The 17,839-nt window shown below is 39.7% G+C and overlaps 1 protein-coding gene across 1 annotated transcript; it reads right to left on the minus strand.

Moving 5' to 3' along the window:
* Positions 1 to 1,107: 1,107 nt before the first annotated feature.
* On the minus strand, positions 1,108 to 17,746 carry D12 (YEATS domain containing 2 homolog D12). Its single transcript, XM_028187243.2, has 10 exons — positions 17,278 to 17,746; positions 11,630 to 11,771; positions 10,890 to 11,024; positions 9,487 to 9,688; positions 8,474 to 8,642; positions 7,787 to 7,935; positions 5,366 to 6,240; positions 3,366 to 3,811; positions 2,711 to 2,815; positions 1,108 to 1,252 (listed from the first exon to the last, which is right to left on the minus strand). Exons 1-10 carry the CDS (start codon positions 17,454 to 17,456, stop codon positions 1,129 to 1,131), a joined length of 2,526 nt encoding a protein of 841 aa, XP_028043044.2. The 5' UTR covers positions 17,457 to 17,746; the 3' UTR covers positions 1,108 to 1,128.
* Positions 17,747 to 17,839: the final 93 nt, after the last annotated feature.

A 17,839-nucleotide genomic window follows, 5' to 3' on the forward strand; every position in this document is an offset into this window, starting at 1 on the left:
GATGTGACCGGCCCATTGTCACTTCAGCCTGCTAACTTTGAGAGAAACTACTACTAGAAAAACGTTATATAAATATGTTTTTTTTTAAATCAGAATCGATTTTTTTTTCGTCCCATCATCAAAGTTGTCATTACTAATATCGTCTGTCTTCGTTTTCGGAAGCAGTCTCCTAACACCCAATCATCATTATAATCGGTTGCTTTTGGCAGTGAAGTCGTGGTCATGTGGAATTCTTGCTTATCAAAACCTTGACAGATGTTTTCCATCGTTTGCGAACTGGAGGCCCGGCACACGCACTCGTTAATCGGTGCTTCAGTAAGGTCTTCCACCTGATCTGTCCAGCGCATGGGATTCACGAGATCTTACCATTGACCCTACCCTGAACAACAACACCCAATATACTAAAAAAATGTGTGTGTGTGCAAGTCACACACGGTAGAAGTGAAACTTATAAAAATAAGAATAATCGCAAGGGTCAAACACCAACCACTCCGCAGTGCAATGGAGCAGCCTCACCCTGGGGGAACCGCCTGTATGATCACGTAGAGATACGCCAAATAAGTATGATTTAGCAGGAGAAAATTTCTTTTTTGTTATCAACAGATGTCGCTGCCCGTAAATTCAACAATTCCTGAATCGCGATGTCGAGATGTTACACAGTTGATAGGCGTTCTCGAGCTCGAAACAAGATATGAATAATTGTAAATTATCTTTTATAGTATGAGGTGGCGTCCTCTGTGAATTGATATTTTAACTTCACGTTTCATTTTTTCGTTTCATCGAGTTTGAAATCACACCTGACGATTCTAATGAAGTTTCATTTACTCGGAACTAAATAAAAATAACAATTTGTTTTTCCTTTGATGTATCCCCCGTCGGACGGATTCACTTTGTTTGTTTTGTTTGTTTTAGACAAAAGTTTAGGTCTTTTATTTATCGATTGAGGCACTACGAAGCCTGCCGGGTCGGCTAGTCTTTTATAGTATGAGGTAGCGCCCTCTGTGAATTCACATTTTAACTTCACGTTTCATTTTTTCGTTTCATCGAGTTTGAAATCACACCCAACGATTCTAAGGAAGTTTCACTTCAATAAATAAAAGGCGACTGTACTGCTGTATAAATGTAATATTATAAGTTGTGTTTGTCCTTGGGCGCGGCTCCCAGCGCCGCGTCCGTGAGCAGCGCGAGCCGGCCCGCCGCCGCGCCCGCCGCCACGGCGCCGCACGACACGCGCTCGCGGCGGTGCGACGACCTGCAACCGTGACGTCACTGTATACAACACTGCCACTCCCGGTCATCGTCGTATCGTCAAGTTATTGGTTACTGTCACATAGGATGCCCTGCGTAATTATACGTAGAGCATACTGAAGTAATTATGCGGATTTTTCTCTTCGATCCTCTTACTTTTTTTTTTTTTATGATTGAAGGATTACTGGTGGCTCGGAGGCCTTTCCAGTTTCACCAGGATAGGTGGGCGAGCAAAGACTCAGCCAGGAGGGGTGGGATTTGCTAACAGCTACCCGAGCGCCTCCGAAGGAAACCTAACAGCTCAAGAGTTCCTCTTACTAAGGCGTCGGAATATGTAGTATATATACTCTAGGAAAGGCGATTGCATGCAGCAGAGATGCGAATGTTGCGATGGATGTGTGGAGTAACGAGAATGGATAGAATACGGAATCAATATGTTAGAGGAAGTCTGAAAGTGGCATCTGTGACAGAGAAGCTGAGAAGTGCGCGTTTGGGATGGCATGGACATGTGATGAGACGAAATGAAAATGAGGTTGGTAAGAGAGTGTTAACTATGAATGTGGAAGGGTATAGAGGAAGAGAAGAGACCTAAGAAGAAATGGATGGATTGCGTGAAAGACGATATGGGTAAGAGGGGAGTGAGCGAAGAAATGGTATATGATAGAAGAGTATGGAAGGAGAAATCATGTTGTGCCGACCCCAGGTAACTGGGAGAAGGGCAGGATAATGATGATGATGATGATGATACTCTAGGAAAGACGAATCTGATGGTACTGAGAATGAATCTATTTCTAAGAGGCAAAAAGGACCAAATCACACATTAACAAAAAAAAGAAGGCAATGTTAGGCGATCCAGGTGCGCTTATTAATAGAAATCGACATAATTACTCCAGTGCGCCGCGTAGGGCACCGCTCATTTACGTGACAAAAAGGGATGATATTCATTTCCCTATCTACATGAATACTTATCGTTTAGTTTATGTTTAGGGAACGCGCAATCGTAGGCAATTATAGTCGAGAGAGGTCGTTGACCCCGACATTTAATTGTGTTACATTGCGCAGTTTGAAAAATAGTAGAACTTTGCGATGCCCATTATTTTATTGGCATCGTCTCTGAAGTCACTGGCGGTTTTACTGGTGGTAGGACCTCTTGTGAGTCCGCATGGGTAGGTACCACCACCCCGCCTATTTCTGCCGTGACGCAGTAATGCGTTTCGGTTTGAAGAGTGGGGCAGCCGTTGTAACTATACTTGAGACTTTAGAACTTATATCTCAAGGTGAGTGGCACATTTACATCGTAGATGTCTATGGGCTCCAGCAACCACTTAGCACCAGGTGGGCTGTGAGCTCGTCCACACTTCCACTTAACACGGTTTTCGGGAATGTACAGATTTTATTACTTTAGTCTTATTTAACAAATAATACTAAGGGCAGTATATGAGAGTGCGTGTATCGGTCGTACCCCGGCCAGGCGGTGTTGGTCCGGGCGAGGCTGTGCGCGAGCGCGCCCCGGAGTAGCTCGTCGGCCACGCTGCGGACCGCAGACAGCAGCACAGCGTGCACCGCGCTGGGGACCAAGGGACCTAGTCTTACTGATCTGACGCTTAATACAATAGAAAGCATTAACTCATTACTTTGGGGACCAGAGATTGTGTAGAGCAGCGGTCGGGGAACCGGGGTAAATTACCCCAAAAGGGGGTAAAATGAAATTTTGGGGGGTACAAATGAAACTTTTGTGAGTAAAAAGTATATATTGAAGTGAAATTTCTTTAGAATCGTTGTGATTTCAAACTCATAAAAATATCATATGAATTATAAAATAACAAGAAATTATCATTTACTTATATTTTTTGTGGGGGCGATTTTTTTCCTCAACTGTATATTACATCTATTAGTATTATTACCGTTTTGTATTACTAGGTATTACATTGATAAATTGAATAAATGATAATTATTAATTACGAGATATAAGTTAACAGAAATTGTAAACATGATAAATTAGTTTTTTTTTTCATGAATAGTTTAATTAATAACAAGAGCAGATAATACCATATTAATTATTTAAAAAGAAATTTGCGCATAATATAAAAAAAAAATCGATCACTACTTAAACTCACCTGTAAGAATATCCGTTTCCAATATCTTCACATCGTAAATCGATACCGATATCAGCGCATTTCTTCTCAATATAAAAATACCTCAGTCTGTCGTCTTCGTTATCCACTGGCAGCACTGTCAACACCTCTTCACACGGCAACTCCACTTTGACTTTGACAGGCGACTGACAGTTGACAACGTCGATTTCGTCATCCGATCCCGTCAAATTGAGGACTTCATTCTGACAGCTGTATAACTCCGGGTCGAAGATTGACAGTGTTTTAATGTCAGATGTCAACCTCTCGTTATCGTCTGACGTCTCTGATCTGTCATTCAGGCAGTCCTTGCGTATGGGATAGTAGCCGTGAAGCCTAGAATAGATTAGTATTTGCTTTGTTCTCCATATTGTTTCGTTGTTAATGAAGTGCTCGCTTAATATTTTGTTGATTAGTTTCGCCCGTGACCACTGTAATGTAATAAGTGTAATGTAATGGCACATTGTTTGCTTTAAAGGAATATAAAGCGAAGAAAGAAAAATGTTATTGGTTTTTTTTTTTTTTTTATAGTCCTTGTAGGCGGACGAGCACACGGCCCACCACCTACGGGTGAGTGGATACCGTCGCCCATGGACTTCAGCAATGCCAGGGACAGAGCCAAGCCGCTGTCTACCGTTGAGTACTCTCCACAAGCCTCGTTTGAAGAAGGACATGTCATAGCGCTCAGGAAACACCGTGGAGGGGAGCTCATTCCATAGCCGGATGGTACGTGGCGAAAAAGATCTCTGGAAACGCACTGTGGATGACCGCAGTGGCTCCAGGTAGTATGGATGAACTCTACTCCGGTAGCGGGCGGTGCGATGGTAAAAACGAGATGATGGAATCATCTCAAACAATTCTTCAGAGCCCACCCCAAAGAACATTCGTTAAGCTTCAAGCTCGTGTCTCAAGACGGACCTCAATTCACGTTATCATGTTAGTGTTGTCTGTTTCCTTACGATTTATGACTATCCGACCGAAATTTCCAAAGAGATGTTGTACACCTTACATAGATAATATCTCAAGAGAATACAAAACTATTATTTGCTGTCGCGGGTAGCCATCATACAACACAAGATATTTGACAGATGCCTGAATCTCGCTCACGACATTTTCAAGATAAGCTTGCATATATACAAGTTCCGAACAACATTTGGACCGTCGGTCTACCGAGCAATATCACCCGCTTGATGGAAGATCTTCCCTTTGTCGTTCAAGCCTCCTAAGATGCTAACTTGTTTTTTCTTACTTATTCTAGAAACCCCGAGGGGTTATGCTAGATTCGCAGAAGATAGGTGAGCTCACGGGGCTCAAACCTGACGACGTTGCTAACACGAACCCTAGCAAGAGCCGTGCTTCGCAGAATCTACCACCGGATCGGAAACGCGAACCACTGAGAAGATCCGACGAGAAACTCAGTGAGCTGTGTCTGAGGGTTAATTTACTCGTCGAACCCTTCTTCGCAGACGAGAACGATGACCTCATATTGCTGCTGTTTGCTATGCTTATATTGCATTATATGCTAATATTATATATTAAAATTAAAATAGGAGCTCACTCACAATTCAGACACATTCACACATTTCAATTGGTTTCATTCATATTAACCAAATAATAGTCTGTAGATAGAATAAATTATTGTTTAAAAAAACTAACAAAATACGCTTTTATAGAAGATCCAACAAAAAAAAAAATTTGAATTAAGAATAGTGTAAAATTTATTTTCTATTCTTTAGTTGGATTTTCTATAAAAGCGTATTTTGTTAGTTTTTTTAAACTATTATTTATTTTTCCTTTTTTAAGTTAAATATCATTTTTTTTTTTTTTTAATATTGAATTGTCATCGGTCTTTAATTAGTATACCAAAAATCGAGTTAATCCGACGTTTTAAAGGGAGTCAAAATCGTGTTCAAAGATTCCGTTACAAACATACATACGTCTGAAGCTAATACAAGCGTGTTAAAAATGTATCGATGGGAACTCACCTCAATATTCCTACGTTTAGCAAAATCCATCTTCCAAAACCGTTCATAATTATCAACGACAAATGGAAAGTTCTTCAAAAAGTCTGGATCCCGAGCGTCTTCACTCACCAATGGAATTCTTTTCACTAAAAAACTTACAGCGGTCCTAACACAATCAAACTTATTCATATTTGAACACAAAAACTCATACAGCGAATGTTCTTTTTTGACACCGGCAACATTACAAAGCGGCGTTGCCAGATAACAATGATCGTTTTGTATATGAGAATAATCATTCACTTTATTAGCACTTAACTTAGGTTTTAATAATGACACACCGTGTTTTCTATTTCTAACACTCTTCAGGCCGTTTGATTTGATCGGACTGATTTTAGCAGTTTTATTATTGATCACTATTTCCTGCACTTTACTGAGATCGAGCGTTCTGTCCATTTCTAAATAATAAATCTTCCCCGTTGTGGGTTCCATGTATTTCACTATACGCTTCTTCGGTAGATTTGGTTTCTTTAGTATTTCATCGGGGAATTCGTTGAGGCGTTCACACGGATCTGTCCAGGTCTGAGGCTCCGGAGGCTCAGTTTTCACGACTAGCTCACTGTCGTAGTAATTAATGTCGAGTTCAGCTTTCTTTTCTGGTTTAATTATCATCTCGTCGACATCAAAGGATGTGTCTTTGTGTTCGTTGCTGAAGAACTCTAACCAGTTATCCGTTTGACAGCTTGCCTGCGAGTCCACGTCTTCTACTGGCTCCGTCTTAGGTTGTATTAGTTCAGGTGTTGGCTCATTTTGTTCGTCGGTTTGCGTGTCTTCTTTGTATTCATATTTTAGCATTTCTGCCGTGCTGTATAACCAAACATCTACCAATGTTTCGCCACCTGAAATATGATTAAATACATTATTTACATTTTTTTATTAAAATAATTTTCGTTATTAAAGCCTCTTGTATTATGTTTATTTAAATAAATATTTTTTTTACTGTAACAACATCATTAATTTATTTGTATTCCAACATTTCTTAAAACATGAAGGTAATAGTATATATTTACCAAAACGTGTAGGCAAGAGTACACCTTTGCCGGGAAATGTACGTATACATTATATTCAGTTCACATATACCTAACTTTTTGGCAAATGTGCACATTTACCGGTAAAAGTGTACATTTCCCAAGAGTGTACATTTACCATAACATATATAATATATATATCGACGCTTGAAAGGCAAACGTGACTAAGCGACAATGCGTGAACTTTACAGTAGACTAATTTAAAGTTGAAATACCTGAAAACTAAATTTATTTTAATGAATCCAGCTGTAGTAGAATCTAGCTGGTAGCTGTAGGATTGAAATGATTTTAATAGACCTAGAAATATATATTTTTTGCGCATCGAATATGGTTATTGCCTATCATTTATGTAAAAATCAGTTATTGTCGCTTAGTCACTTTTGCCTTTCAAGCGTCGATATACAAACATATTCTAAGATTGATGAGTAAACACAACTTGTAATTAAAGACCACATTGTAAATTGTTTTTTACATATGTGTTGTATAATGTATACATACATTTATTTATTTAATAAAAACTTCAGTCGTAATTTATATTAGGGAAAATGTATTTAATCTTACCCCCGAGTTGATAACCACAAACATTTGTCTTATCTATCAACATTATATACCAATGTCAGGTCCGGAATATAATTCTGATTATCTTAAAAGTGTTATGGCTGTCTATAAGATAGATTTGTTTTAGTATTTAATGAAATTAGAGCATTCAAACATCATATTTTATTAATGTAAACTTTAAAATTAATAAATAAACTATTAAGTTAATAAATGAAATATTTACGTCTACGTTACATCTTGGCATCTTGACTTTACTATTTTTCATTTGTTGTGGGTTCAGTCGTTGGCAGAGCACCGCCCTGCCTATTTCTGCCGCGAAGCAGTAATGCGTTTCGGTTTGAAGGGCGGGGCAGCCGTTGGAACTATACTGAGATCTTAGAACTTATATCAGCTCAAGGCGGGTGGCGCATTTACGTTGTAGATGTCTATGGGCTCCAGTTAGCACTTAACACCAGGTGGGCTGTGAGCTCGTCTACCCATCTAAGCAATAAAAAAAATTGTTCGTGTGAAAGTCACACATGGTAGAAGTGAAACTAAATAGAAATAAAAGTATCTCTGTGCGCTCCGGGAGCCACGGCAGCGTGCACGGACGTCAAAAACACACTGAACTAATCGGGGACGCGAGACCACGTGGAGCGCTTCGTGATTTGTCGGCGCCGCTCGGAGCCGCTTCGGCCAGCCAATCGCGGCGCACTTATTTTTTCGTTTCATTTCATTTCGTTTCATCGAGTATGAAATCTCATCACAACGATTCTAAAGAAGTTTCACTTCAAAAAAGCTTGCTTGATGCGGGGCTCACCTAACGTCTGCAGGCCCGTGCAGTCGGTGTCCAGCTTGATGGTGTGCTGCACGAGCGCGGGCCGGTTCAGCTGGGGCTGCGCGAAGTGCAGCTCGATCTTGGCCGGGAACTCGCCCCAGCCTCGCCTCGTTATGTGATAAGGTGGTTTACTGCAAGTTAATAATATGAACTTTGAAGAAGTAAAAGAAGTAAAGAAGTAAAAAAGAGTGGTAGTTGGTACCTACCGGCGAGGACTCACAAGACATCCTAATAATAATATAACTTTTTCCTAATATCCTGAATAGATAATAAGATCATGCTGTCTACATCCATGGACCGCCTTTCGCACCAGCGTATCTATTCTGAGAGAGCTTCATATCAAAACTAGGCTTTCCACGGCCTTCGTAGGGTGCTGGAATTCTTCGGACATATTGCTTGTGAAGAGGGTCACAATCTAGAACAGCTGATGGTGACGGGAAAGGTAGATGGGAAATGTCCCAGAGAACGCAGTCCCACGAGATGGTCGGACCAAATACGATCTTCTCTAAACATCGACTTAGACAATGCCCTTCATGAAGCTAAGGATCGCAGCAGATGGAGGGAAATCGTACGAGAGAAACTGATGCAGCGGGGGAGTCACGACCCTCAGTAATGAGGAGAACGACGCGAGGAGGAGGAGGTCTACATCTGCTGGACCGTTACACGTACCTGAGATGCACGGTGTGGTGCGGCGCGTAGGAGTGGTGCAGCTTGACGGTGACGGCGGTGACGACGCGCGAGATGTCGGGATGCTGCGGCGGGCCGCGCGCGTACAGCAGCCACTTGTGCGTGGAGCGGTCCGAGCGGGACGCGGCCGGCGTGTACTTGGACGTGTTCCCTGCGACCAAACCCATCAACATCAGACCTCTTGGTCGGCAGCGGCTTGGTTCTGCCCCTGGCATTGCTGAAGTCCATGGGCGACGGTAACCACTCACCATCAGCTCGTCTGCCTACAAGGGCAATAAAAAAAAAATGATGTACCGTCGCTATCAGCTAATCTCGTTTTTACCATCGCAGAGTAGAGGTCATCCATACTATCTGGAGCCACTGCGGTCACGTACCATCCGGCTTTGGCATGAACTCCCCTCCACGGTGTTTTCCGAGCACTATGACATCTCCTTCTTCAAGTGGAAAGTACTTTTTTTTTTTTATTGCTTAGATGGGTGGACGAGCTCGCAGCCCACCTGGTGTTAAGTGTTTTCCGGAGCCCATAGACATCGACAACGTAAATGCGCCACCCACCTTGAGATATAAGTTCTAAGGTCTCGGTATAGTTACAACGGCTACCCCACCCTTCAAACCGAAACGCATTACTGCTTCACGGCAGAAATAGGCGGGGTGGTGATACCTACCCGCACGGACTCACAAGAGGTCCTACCACCAGTAATTACGCAAATTATAATTTTGCGGGTTTCATTTTTATTACACGATGTTATTCCTTCACCGTGGAAGTCAATCGTGAACAATTGTTGCCTATAATGCACATTACCTATAACTATTCTATATCTATGTTTCATTTGATTCCTGGTTCCCTCGTCCAGAGTCAGCACAGTGGCGCTCATTTCAATTGTTTTTCGCACACACGCAGTGTTATCTGTATTCTGAAAAGTTTGGCAGGACCTCTCCTCGCTAGGATATAGATATTACCGCTAAATTACGTACGAAAGCCTCTAGCACATTACCTATAACTATTCTATATCTATGTTTCATTTGATTCCTGGTTCCCTCGTCCAAAGTCAGCACAGTGGCGCTCGGCTTCAGAGCACGCGGGATCTTTTTCGGTCTACTCGTCTCTGGAGCGGGTTCAGTTTTGATCTCCATGTTGGGGCGGAGGGTCTTCGTGGAGTCCGCCGAGATGGTGTAGTTACGTTTCTGCAGCATGGCCTGCGGATGGCATCGGGATTGTGTTACTGCTTAAAGCTCGGTTAAGTGGTGTCGGGAACAGGCCTAAGGCAGCGGTCGGGGAACTTTCTTAATTATTACCCCAAATATTTTTGTGTAAGTTGATATTACACCATGGCGAAGAACAAAAAAAAAATTAAATCGCTTCTTTTTAGTATCTTTCATATTATAGCCCCCGTGATAATTTTGAAAAGAAAACAATAACTAAACATTTAACGATTCTGAAGAAGTTTCACTTCAATATATACTTTTTACTCACAAAAGTTTCATTTTTACCCCCCAAAATTTTACCCCATTTGGGGTAATTTACCCCGGTTCCCCGACCGCTGGCCTAAGGGAAGGATGATCATGAGACCAGAGGACTGTGACCGTATTTACCTACTGGTGGTAGGGCGCATTATGGGCCCGCACGGGTAGGCACGACCATTACATCTATCTGTACCGCGAAGCAATAGTCAATTTCAATTCGCAGGGTGGGCCAACCGTCGTATAATACAAATCGTCTTCTCGCATTAAAACTGTATAATCTCAAACCCTACAAAATTTTACAGGAGAGTGTTTTAAAGGTTTAACATATCATATTTTTAATATTAATCATCTTTGCAACATTTATTTTTTTAGTTTTTACCAGTTACATTATCTGTCTTTTAAAGTAAGATAAAATGGTGTATTAATTTTGTTAATAGTAGTCAAAATATAGGTAAACAAAAAAAAAAACTAAAACTAAACTACGCTCTTTTGACAGTATTTATGAGAAAAATACTGGAGATACCAAATGATTCCTCATATTAACTCAATTTCGAATATTTTTGGAAATTGTACACTTTTAATGTGAAAAGACGAAATGAGCATTCAACCTCATTTCTCAAGGAGGCTATGGGCTCGAAGAACCATAAACGCATGAAACCTTCATATATTCCTATCCCGATTTATCGAGCCAAATCCTCAGGGTCCCCTCTAATTTTGTTTAGAGTTTAAGGCTGTTAAGTCAAGGTCGGACAATCGACACCAAAATCATATACCATATGAATTCATCGAAAAAAAAGACTAATTACTTTGTGAAAGCGGAGAAGCGAGAGATGAATGTGAGGGCAGAGATGACGTATGATAGAAGTGAATGGAAACTGAGGACATGCTGTACCCTCCCCCCCCTCCCCAAAGGAAAAGAAGAAGATAAACTCACCGAATAATCTTTCTTAGATTTATTCCTCGGAGCTCTGCTTTTGAATATCTCGGAAATGTCCACCTCCTTCTTGCCGAGCAGCTTCTTGACCGACGGATGGATGTTACGTTGCCCCTCGCGTAACAATGTTGATATCTAAATAAGTACACGTGCGAACTGTTATAAGCTTTTGTGGCTTTTTGCATAACGGACGGCATTTATTCAACGGGTTCATACCGCGTTAATTTTTTTTTGCTTAGATGAGTGGACGAGCTCACAGCCCACTTGGTATTAAGTGGTCACTGGAGTCCATAGGCATTTAAAACGTAAATGCGCCACCCACCTTGAGATATAAGTTCTAAATATAGTTACAACGGCTAACCGAATATAACCCTTCAAGCCGAAACGCATTGCTGCTTCACGGCAGAAATAGGCCGGGCGGTGGTACCTACCCGCGCGGACTTACGAGAGATTCTACCACCAGTAATTACGCAAATTATAATTTTGCGGGTTTGATTTTTATTACACGATGTTATGCCTTCACCGTGGAATGAAAATCGTGAACATTTGTTAAGTACGTATTTCATTACAAAAATCTGTACCCGCTTGCGGGATTCGAACGCCGTTGCATCGCTAGATACGAATGCACCGGACGTCTTAGGCCACGACGACTTCAAGACGTAAAAATTAGGGTTGTGAGCTCGTCCACCCATCTAAGCTATAAAGAAAAAATATCAGCGAACTCGGGGATTCCAACTCACCTCGGCTTTCGACTTGGGGTCTTTGATTGCAGCGATCTCATCTTCCACCTGCGCATTCGATAATTTGAGTTTGAGATCATTGTAGTAGTTGCTCACCAGAGCGTATCGAAGGCGGTGGAGGAGACGACGTGACGATGACATCCTGAATGTGAAAAATTATCACTGATAGCTTTCGGGCCGCGTAGACTATGCTATATCACCTGGGAAGAGACTCTTCTCAGCAGTGGTCTCAATGTTATCCTACATTCTTCGGATTTAACTGATTGAACCAACCGAATTTTATCAGAATCGGTTCAACAATTCGGGTGTGATAAAGTAACTAGAATTACTTTCGTATAATTTTTTTTTTATATTTTTTATTTCTTAGGTGCGTGAACGAGCTCACAGACCACCTGGTGTTAAGTGGTTACTGAAATGTAAACAATTTGCAAGAATTTTTCGTTTTATTTCATAAATTCCGGAATAAAGGACGGTGACCGGTGCTTGAGAGGCCTAAAAGCAACGAGAATGAGTCCAGGGGATCCGATAAGAGATGGGTGGATGATCTCACAGCCCACCTGTTGTTAAATGGTTACTGGAGCCCATAGACATCCACAACGTAAATGCGCCACCCACCTTGAGATATAAGTTCTAAGGTCTCAAGTATAGTTACAACGGCTGCCCCACCCTTCTAACCGAAACGCATTACTGCTTCACGGCAGAAATAGGCAGAGTGGTGGTACCTACCCGCGCGGACTCACAAGAGGTCCTACCACCAGTAAAGTATTTGCTACTAGCGACCCGCCTTCGCTTCGCTTCGGAAACATTAAATTATATTATTGATAGGCGAGTCCCGCCATGTTGCGCGCGGTACGACAATAACTGCGGGTAACGCCGCGGGGCGAAGCTAGTCTAAAAAAAGTAGCTTAAGTTACTTCTTATATCATCAGCTGGATGGTCCAGCCGTTCCAGAGATTAGCCGGAACAAACAGACAGACAAAAATTGTAAAAAATGTTATTTTGGTGTATGTACGTAGTAAAAAGCGGTTATTTTAATACTACAAACGACACTCTAATTTTATTTATATGTATATGTGTATATAAAACCAAAATTATTGTCAATTGCAAAGATCATTAACTGCAACATCCGGTATTAATCAAACAAGCCTATATTCTACTCCAGATAAATCCCTGTCTATCAACAACTTGAAGTCCGTCTTCTAGCACCGGAGATGTGTGCGAACAAACAAACAGACAGACAGAACAAGAAATAAACAAACCATAGGTTTCTGTTCTATTAATCTTCTTAATTTAACACCTTTCTATTTTTATTACTTTTCGTCAATATACAGACGCACCGGATCCTACTGTTTCCTCATATACGCATTTTATTTTAGTCCAATATTTGAGACTTCATATTTTTAGAACAGTGGCTCTCAAATCATTCTAATTCTCAAATTGCAGTCATAAATCGAGGTTGTCGATAGAATGAGTAATAATATGAAACTAAAATGATATTATCAACCGTGAATTATTTACCCACGATTGAACGAAGTTTAGGAACCTATCATGAAACTTTGTGGTCGTCGTGGCCTAACGGATAAGACGTCCGGTGCATTCGTGTTGAAGCGATGCACCGGTGTTCGAATCCCACAGGCGGGTACCAATTTTTCTAATGAAATACGTACTCAACAAATGTTCACGATTGACTTCCACGGTGAAGGAATAACATCGTGTAATAAAAATGAAACCCGCAAAATTATAATTTGCGTAATTACTGGTGGTAGGACCTCTTGTGAGTCCGCACGGGTAGGTACCACCGCCCCGCCTATTTCTGCCGTGAAGCAGTAATGCGTTTCGGTTAGAAGGGTGGGGCAGCCGTTGTGACTATACTGAGACCTTAGAACTATATCTCAAGGTGTGTGGCGCATTTACGTTGTAGATGTCTATGGGCTCCAGTAACCACTTAACATCAGGTGGGCTGTGAGCTCGTCCACACAGCTAAGCAATAAAAAAAAATAAAAAAAAAACTACAATATTCACGTATGTTTCAGGAGCAACGAAAAAAAATTAGCAGTACATCATTTACGATTCGGTGGTAGTCGGGGCCACGACCATCAATGGACGCCGCAATCTCATACCCGTGGTGTACACCTCTAAGTCAAAATTAGCGAGGGTCGAGAAGCGCTATCTTCCGTCACCTGATGCCTCATTCTCAAATCGCGTGAAAAGTAACTTGGACATTTTTGGTCTTCCTCGACATTCCCCATACCGACGTATGGAGTGGGAGACCACAAGCACCTAGGAATCCAGGATTCAAGCAAAGCAAAACAGTTCTATCTATCATACCGTGTTATCTAATTCTCCAAGATTATTACGTTCTTTACCTGGGTGGGGAGTCTTATCCCAACAAACTTATTAATTACTAACGACCCGCCCTCGCTTCGCTTCGGAAACATTAAAACACACATGAAACCAAAAAAATAATTTTTTTTTTTTTTTTAAAAAGTAGCCTATGTTCATCAGGGACAATGTCGGCTTCTAATGGAAAAAGAATTTTTCAAATCGGTCCAGTAGTTTCGGAGCCTATTCGAAACAAACAAATCTTTCCTCTTTATAATATTAGTATAGAACATTGTTACCGGTATTAAGATACAATAATCATAGGATACAACAGTAGAAACACAAGACTCCGTTGTATTTTATCAGGCAAACACAAAGATTAAGTCAACACAGTTTTTGATTATCAGTATCTATTACAGAATTTAAATGGAAAATAAGTACATTAGTGCAATTATAAAACAAAAACAGATCATGATTAGCATAACATACTATTTAATAATAAAAGTACACATACACATATTATGGGGTTCAAATGTCAGTGATGTAAAAAAGGGTATTTCAAATTTCTCTTTTTTAATCAATATTATTTTTCTTTTTAGTTTACATCATGGATGCAAAATATCTCGATTTGTACCTCTGGGCCTCTTCCCTGGTAATTACAGGGATCTCTTTAGCCGAGGAATGTAACAATTAACATCTGCTTTTCACAATATAGCACAACTAATTACCAATAACTTTAGTTCCTATTTATTTGGAATATTAATAATTCCAAACATACCAGATATACTCATGGGATGAAACCAGTTTTCACAGATTTTTATAGATGGGCAGACGGCTAGTTGATGGCTCTCCTGAAGCTCAGAAGTTACTAGTACCCTGGGATGTCATTTTGTGTAATCTGTCATTCTTGGATGGATGGCGATTACAATTAAGCAACAATGTGATGATTACTATATTTTCATAGTGTAAGTTGATGTTCAAAATAATATGTGCGTATTGTGTTGCTTTTGTTTTTTTACTTAAATTTCTAAATTTATCTTCTCTGTTCACTTTCTACTTATATGTGATTTTGATTGTGGAAACGTATTTGGTTATTGTTTTAGCTATTTTTGAAGTGAAAACTTCTTTAGAATCGTTGTGATTTCAAACCGGATGCAACGGAAAAAACGACAGGTAAGAGACACAAATACAAAAATGTGTAGGATGAAGCCAGCAAAGAATGAGACAGAAATATACATACTATTTAATACAGCGCCATCTGTGAGATTTTTTAATACTAACGTGTGTATGAAAGCTCTTGTAGTGAATTAGGATTAAAATGTCAATTCACAGAGGGCACTACCTTACAATTATTTACTAATGACAAAATTTTACATACACTTAAGACGTTTAGGATAATTGTATTTTAATTTTGGAAGGTTTCACTTCTACCACGTGTGAATTGCACACATTTTGTTTTTTTTAAATATTATATGTCTGTCTTGTACTGTTTGTTTCCCAAATAAAGAAATATTTTATTGTCTTTATTGCAGACAGCATGTGGCCCACATGATAGTGAGTGATCACGATCATTTGTGGAAGTCAGCAATGCCAGGGGCACAGCCTTATCAAAGTACCTAATGTACTATAGTAATTAAGTTCGGAACACAACAACACAGGTCAGACTTCTGTGAATAAGTTCAAAAGTGATAACGCAGTATGATCAACAGTGCATTAACACTGTTATAGATTAGTACCTGTATATATAACTGTATTTGTATATTTTAATAATAATTAACTGCACATTTTGGACATTTATGAAAACTATAATGCTTTTTTTTTTTATTGCTTAGATGGATGGACGCTCACAGCCCACCTGATGTTAAGTGGTTACTGGAGCCCATAGACATCTACAACGTAAATGCGCCACCCATCTTGGGATATAAGTTCTAAGGTCTCAGTATAGTTACAACGGCTACCCCACCCTTCGAACCGAAACGCATTACTGCTTCACGGCGGAAATAGGAGGGCTGGTGGTACCTAACCGTGCGGACTCCCAAGAGGTCCTACCACCAGTGATTACCCAAATTATAATTTTGCGGGTTTGATTTTTATTACACGATTCCTTCACCGTGGAAGACAATCGTGAACATTTGTTGAGTACGTATTTCATTAGAAAAATTGGTACCCGCCTGTGGGATTCGAACACCGGTGCATCGCTACATAAGAATGCATCGGACGTTTTATCCTTAAGGCCACGACGACTCTATTCTCTATATATTTTCTCTAGTTTTTGCGAATTGTAGACATAATTAAAATATATTTACAGTTCAATCTTACATTTATTATTTTAAATAATTCAACTACGTTTTTAGTGATTACAGACGATTAAAGTATAAATCTTAACAATAGTTGTGAAATTTAACTTTAAAAGTAGTTTCAACCAAACTTTCTTCACTAAGATTATATTTCAAAAGTGACAAAATATTAACAATGACATATATAGTTTCAACAGTAATGTAGAGAATAAAACAACAGTCCAGAAATTTTAATGCTTCCTTCTGTTTTGATTTTTGGTTTAGATGTATTACGTGAAGTATTATGAAATTTATGTAATTTAATGACTAGTACAGATGGACAGAGAACCTCACAAAAAAAGAGTAATTTTTTTCCATTAGAATATGGTCTATCCGATTTTACCACACACACACACACATTTAATACACAGTAGAAATGGATATTGACAAATATGTAATACTAAAATTTATGTTATTCATTTTTTTTTAAAGTACGGTATGATATGATCAAAGCTGTATAGTTGTTGTTGTAACTTCAGATAAGCTGGCAGACATGGCACAATCAGCTTACAATGAGTAATGAGGTAAGAGCTTTTGTTACTTTATTTAAATATACCTCCTCATAAATCACTGATTTATGTTTGTGCATTTGTGTATGTACACCTCAAAAAACCTACTGAACAGATTGTGATGATAGTTGGGAACATATGATTTGAATGCTATTTTACACACAGCCTAAGATATAGCCGTTTGTTTTCGAGGATGGGAGAGTGAGGACCCCATTTCAAATACAGGAACATCTTTTATTATAAATTTTAAACAATTACACGCCTAGGAAGAAAATGTTATTGTCATCATTGTAGTCCTTGACAATGACACGAGACATCCAAATCGTATATGTTTGTAAAAACAATTCTATAACCTTCAAAATTACCAGTTTTGTTTTGATACACCACATGGTGTTTTCATAACGTCGTTTCCGATATATTTTAAGTTTCGAACTAAATTGAAAGCTTAATGTTAGAGTAGAATGATTGATAAACGTTTTACCTTTGATCAATTAACACCACTTCGCTTTGTCTTGCCTCCAGCTCATTCTGAAATTCGCGCCGTATTATAGATTTGATTTTTTCAACTTTCTCTTCCTGAGCGACACACGGAGGTTCCTCCTTGACACTAACAGGAACTTCCGGGTAATCCGGGTCGTGATATTCCTCGTTACTCTCCATTCTAACGAATTATAAAGCAAAAACCCGACCCGCCCTGGTTTTGTACACTTGTTACGACTCTCTTACTATATCTTAAGTCACACTATTTTTCTTCTTATCTTAGTTACTATAACGTTCACTTATAAATTTAAATCACAGATTTATTTGGTGGGATGTATTTACAACTATTTTTAGTAAAAACAATTTACAAAATTAACCAATTTTCGTGTTTGACAACGGAACGGTCAACAGCCAACATCCGTCAGTCAGCCGTGTGACCACAGATCAATGATTGGTAGCAACAAGCATCTGTCCATCCATGACGAAAAGCGGTGTTTAAAATTTTAATAATAATAAAAGTATTTGGAGATTTACGGTAGTTGTATAAATCAAAAAGCTTAAGA

Source organism: Bombyx mandarina, chromosome 02, assembly GCF_030267445.1.
Source record: "Bombyx mandarina strain Sakado chromosome 02, ASM3026744v2".
Classification (NCBI taxonomy): Eukaryota; Metazoa; Arthropoda; class Insecta; order Lepidoptera; family Bombycidae; genus Bombyx; species Bombyx mandarina.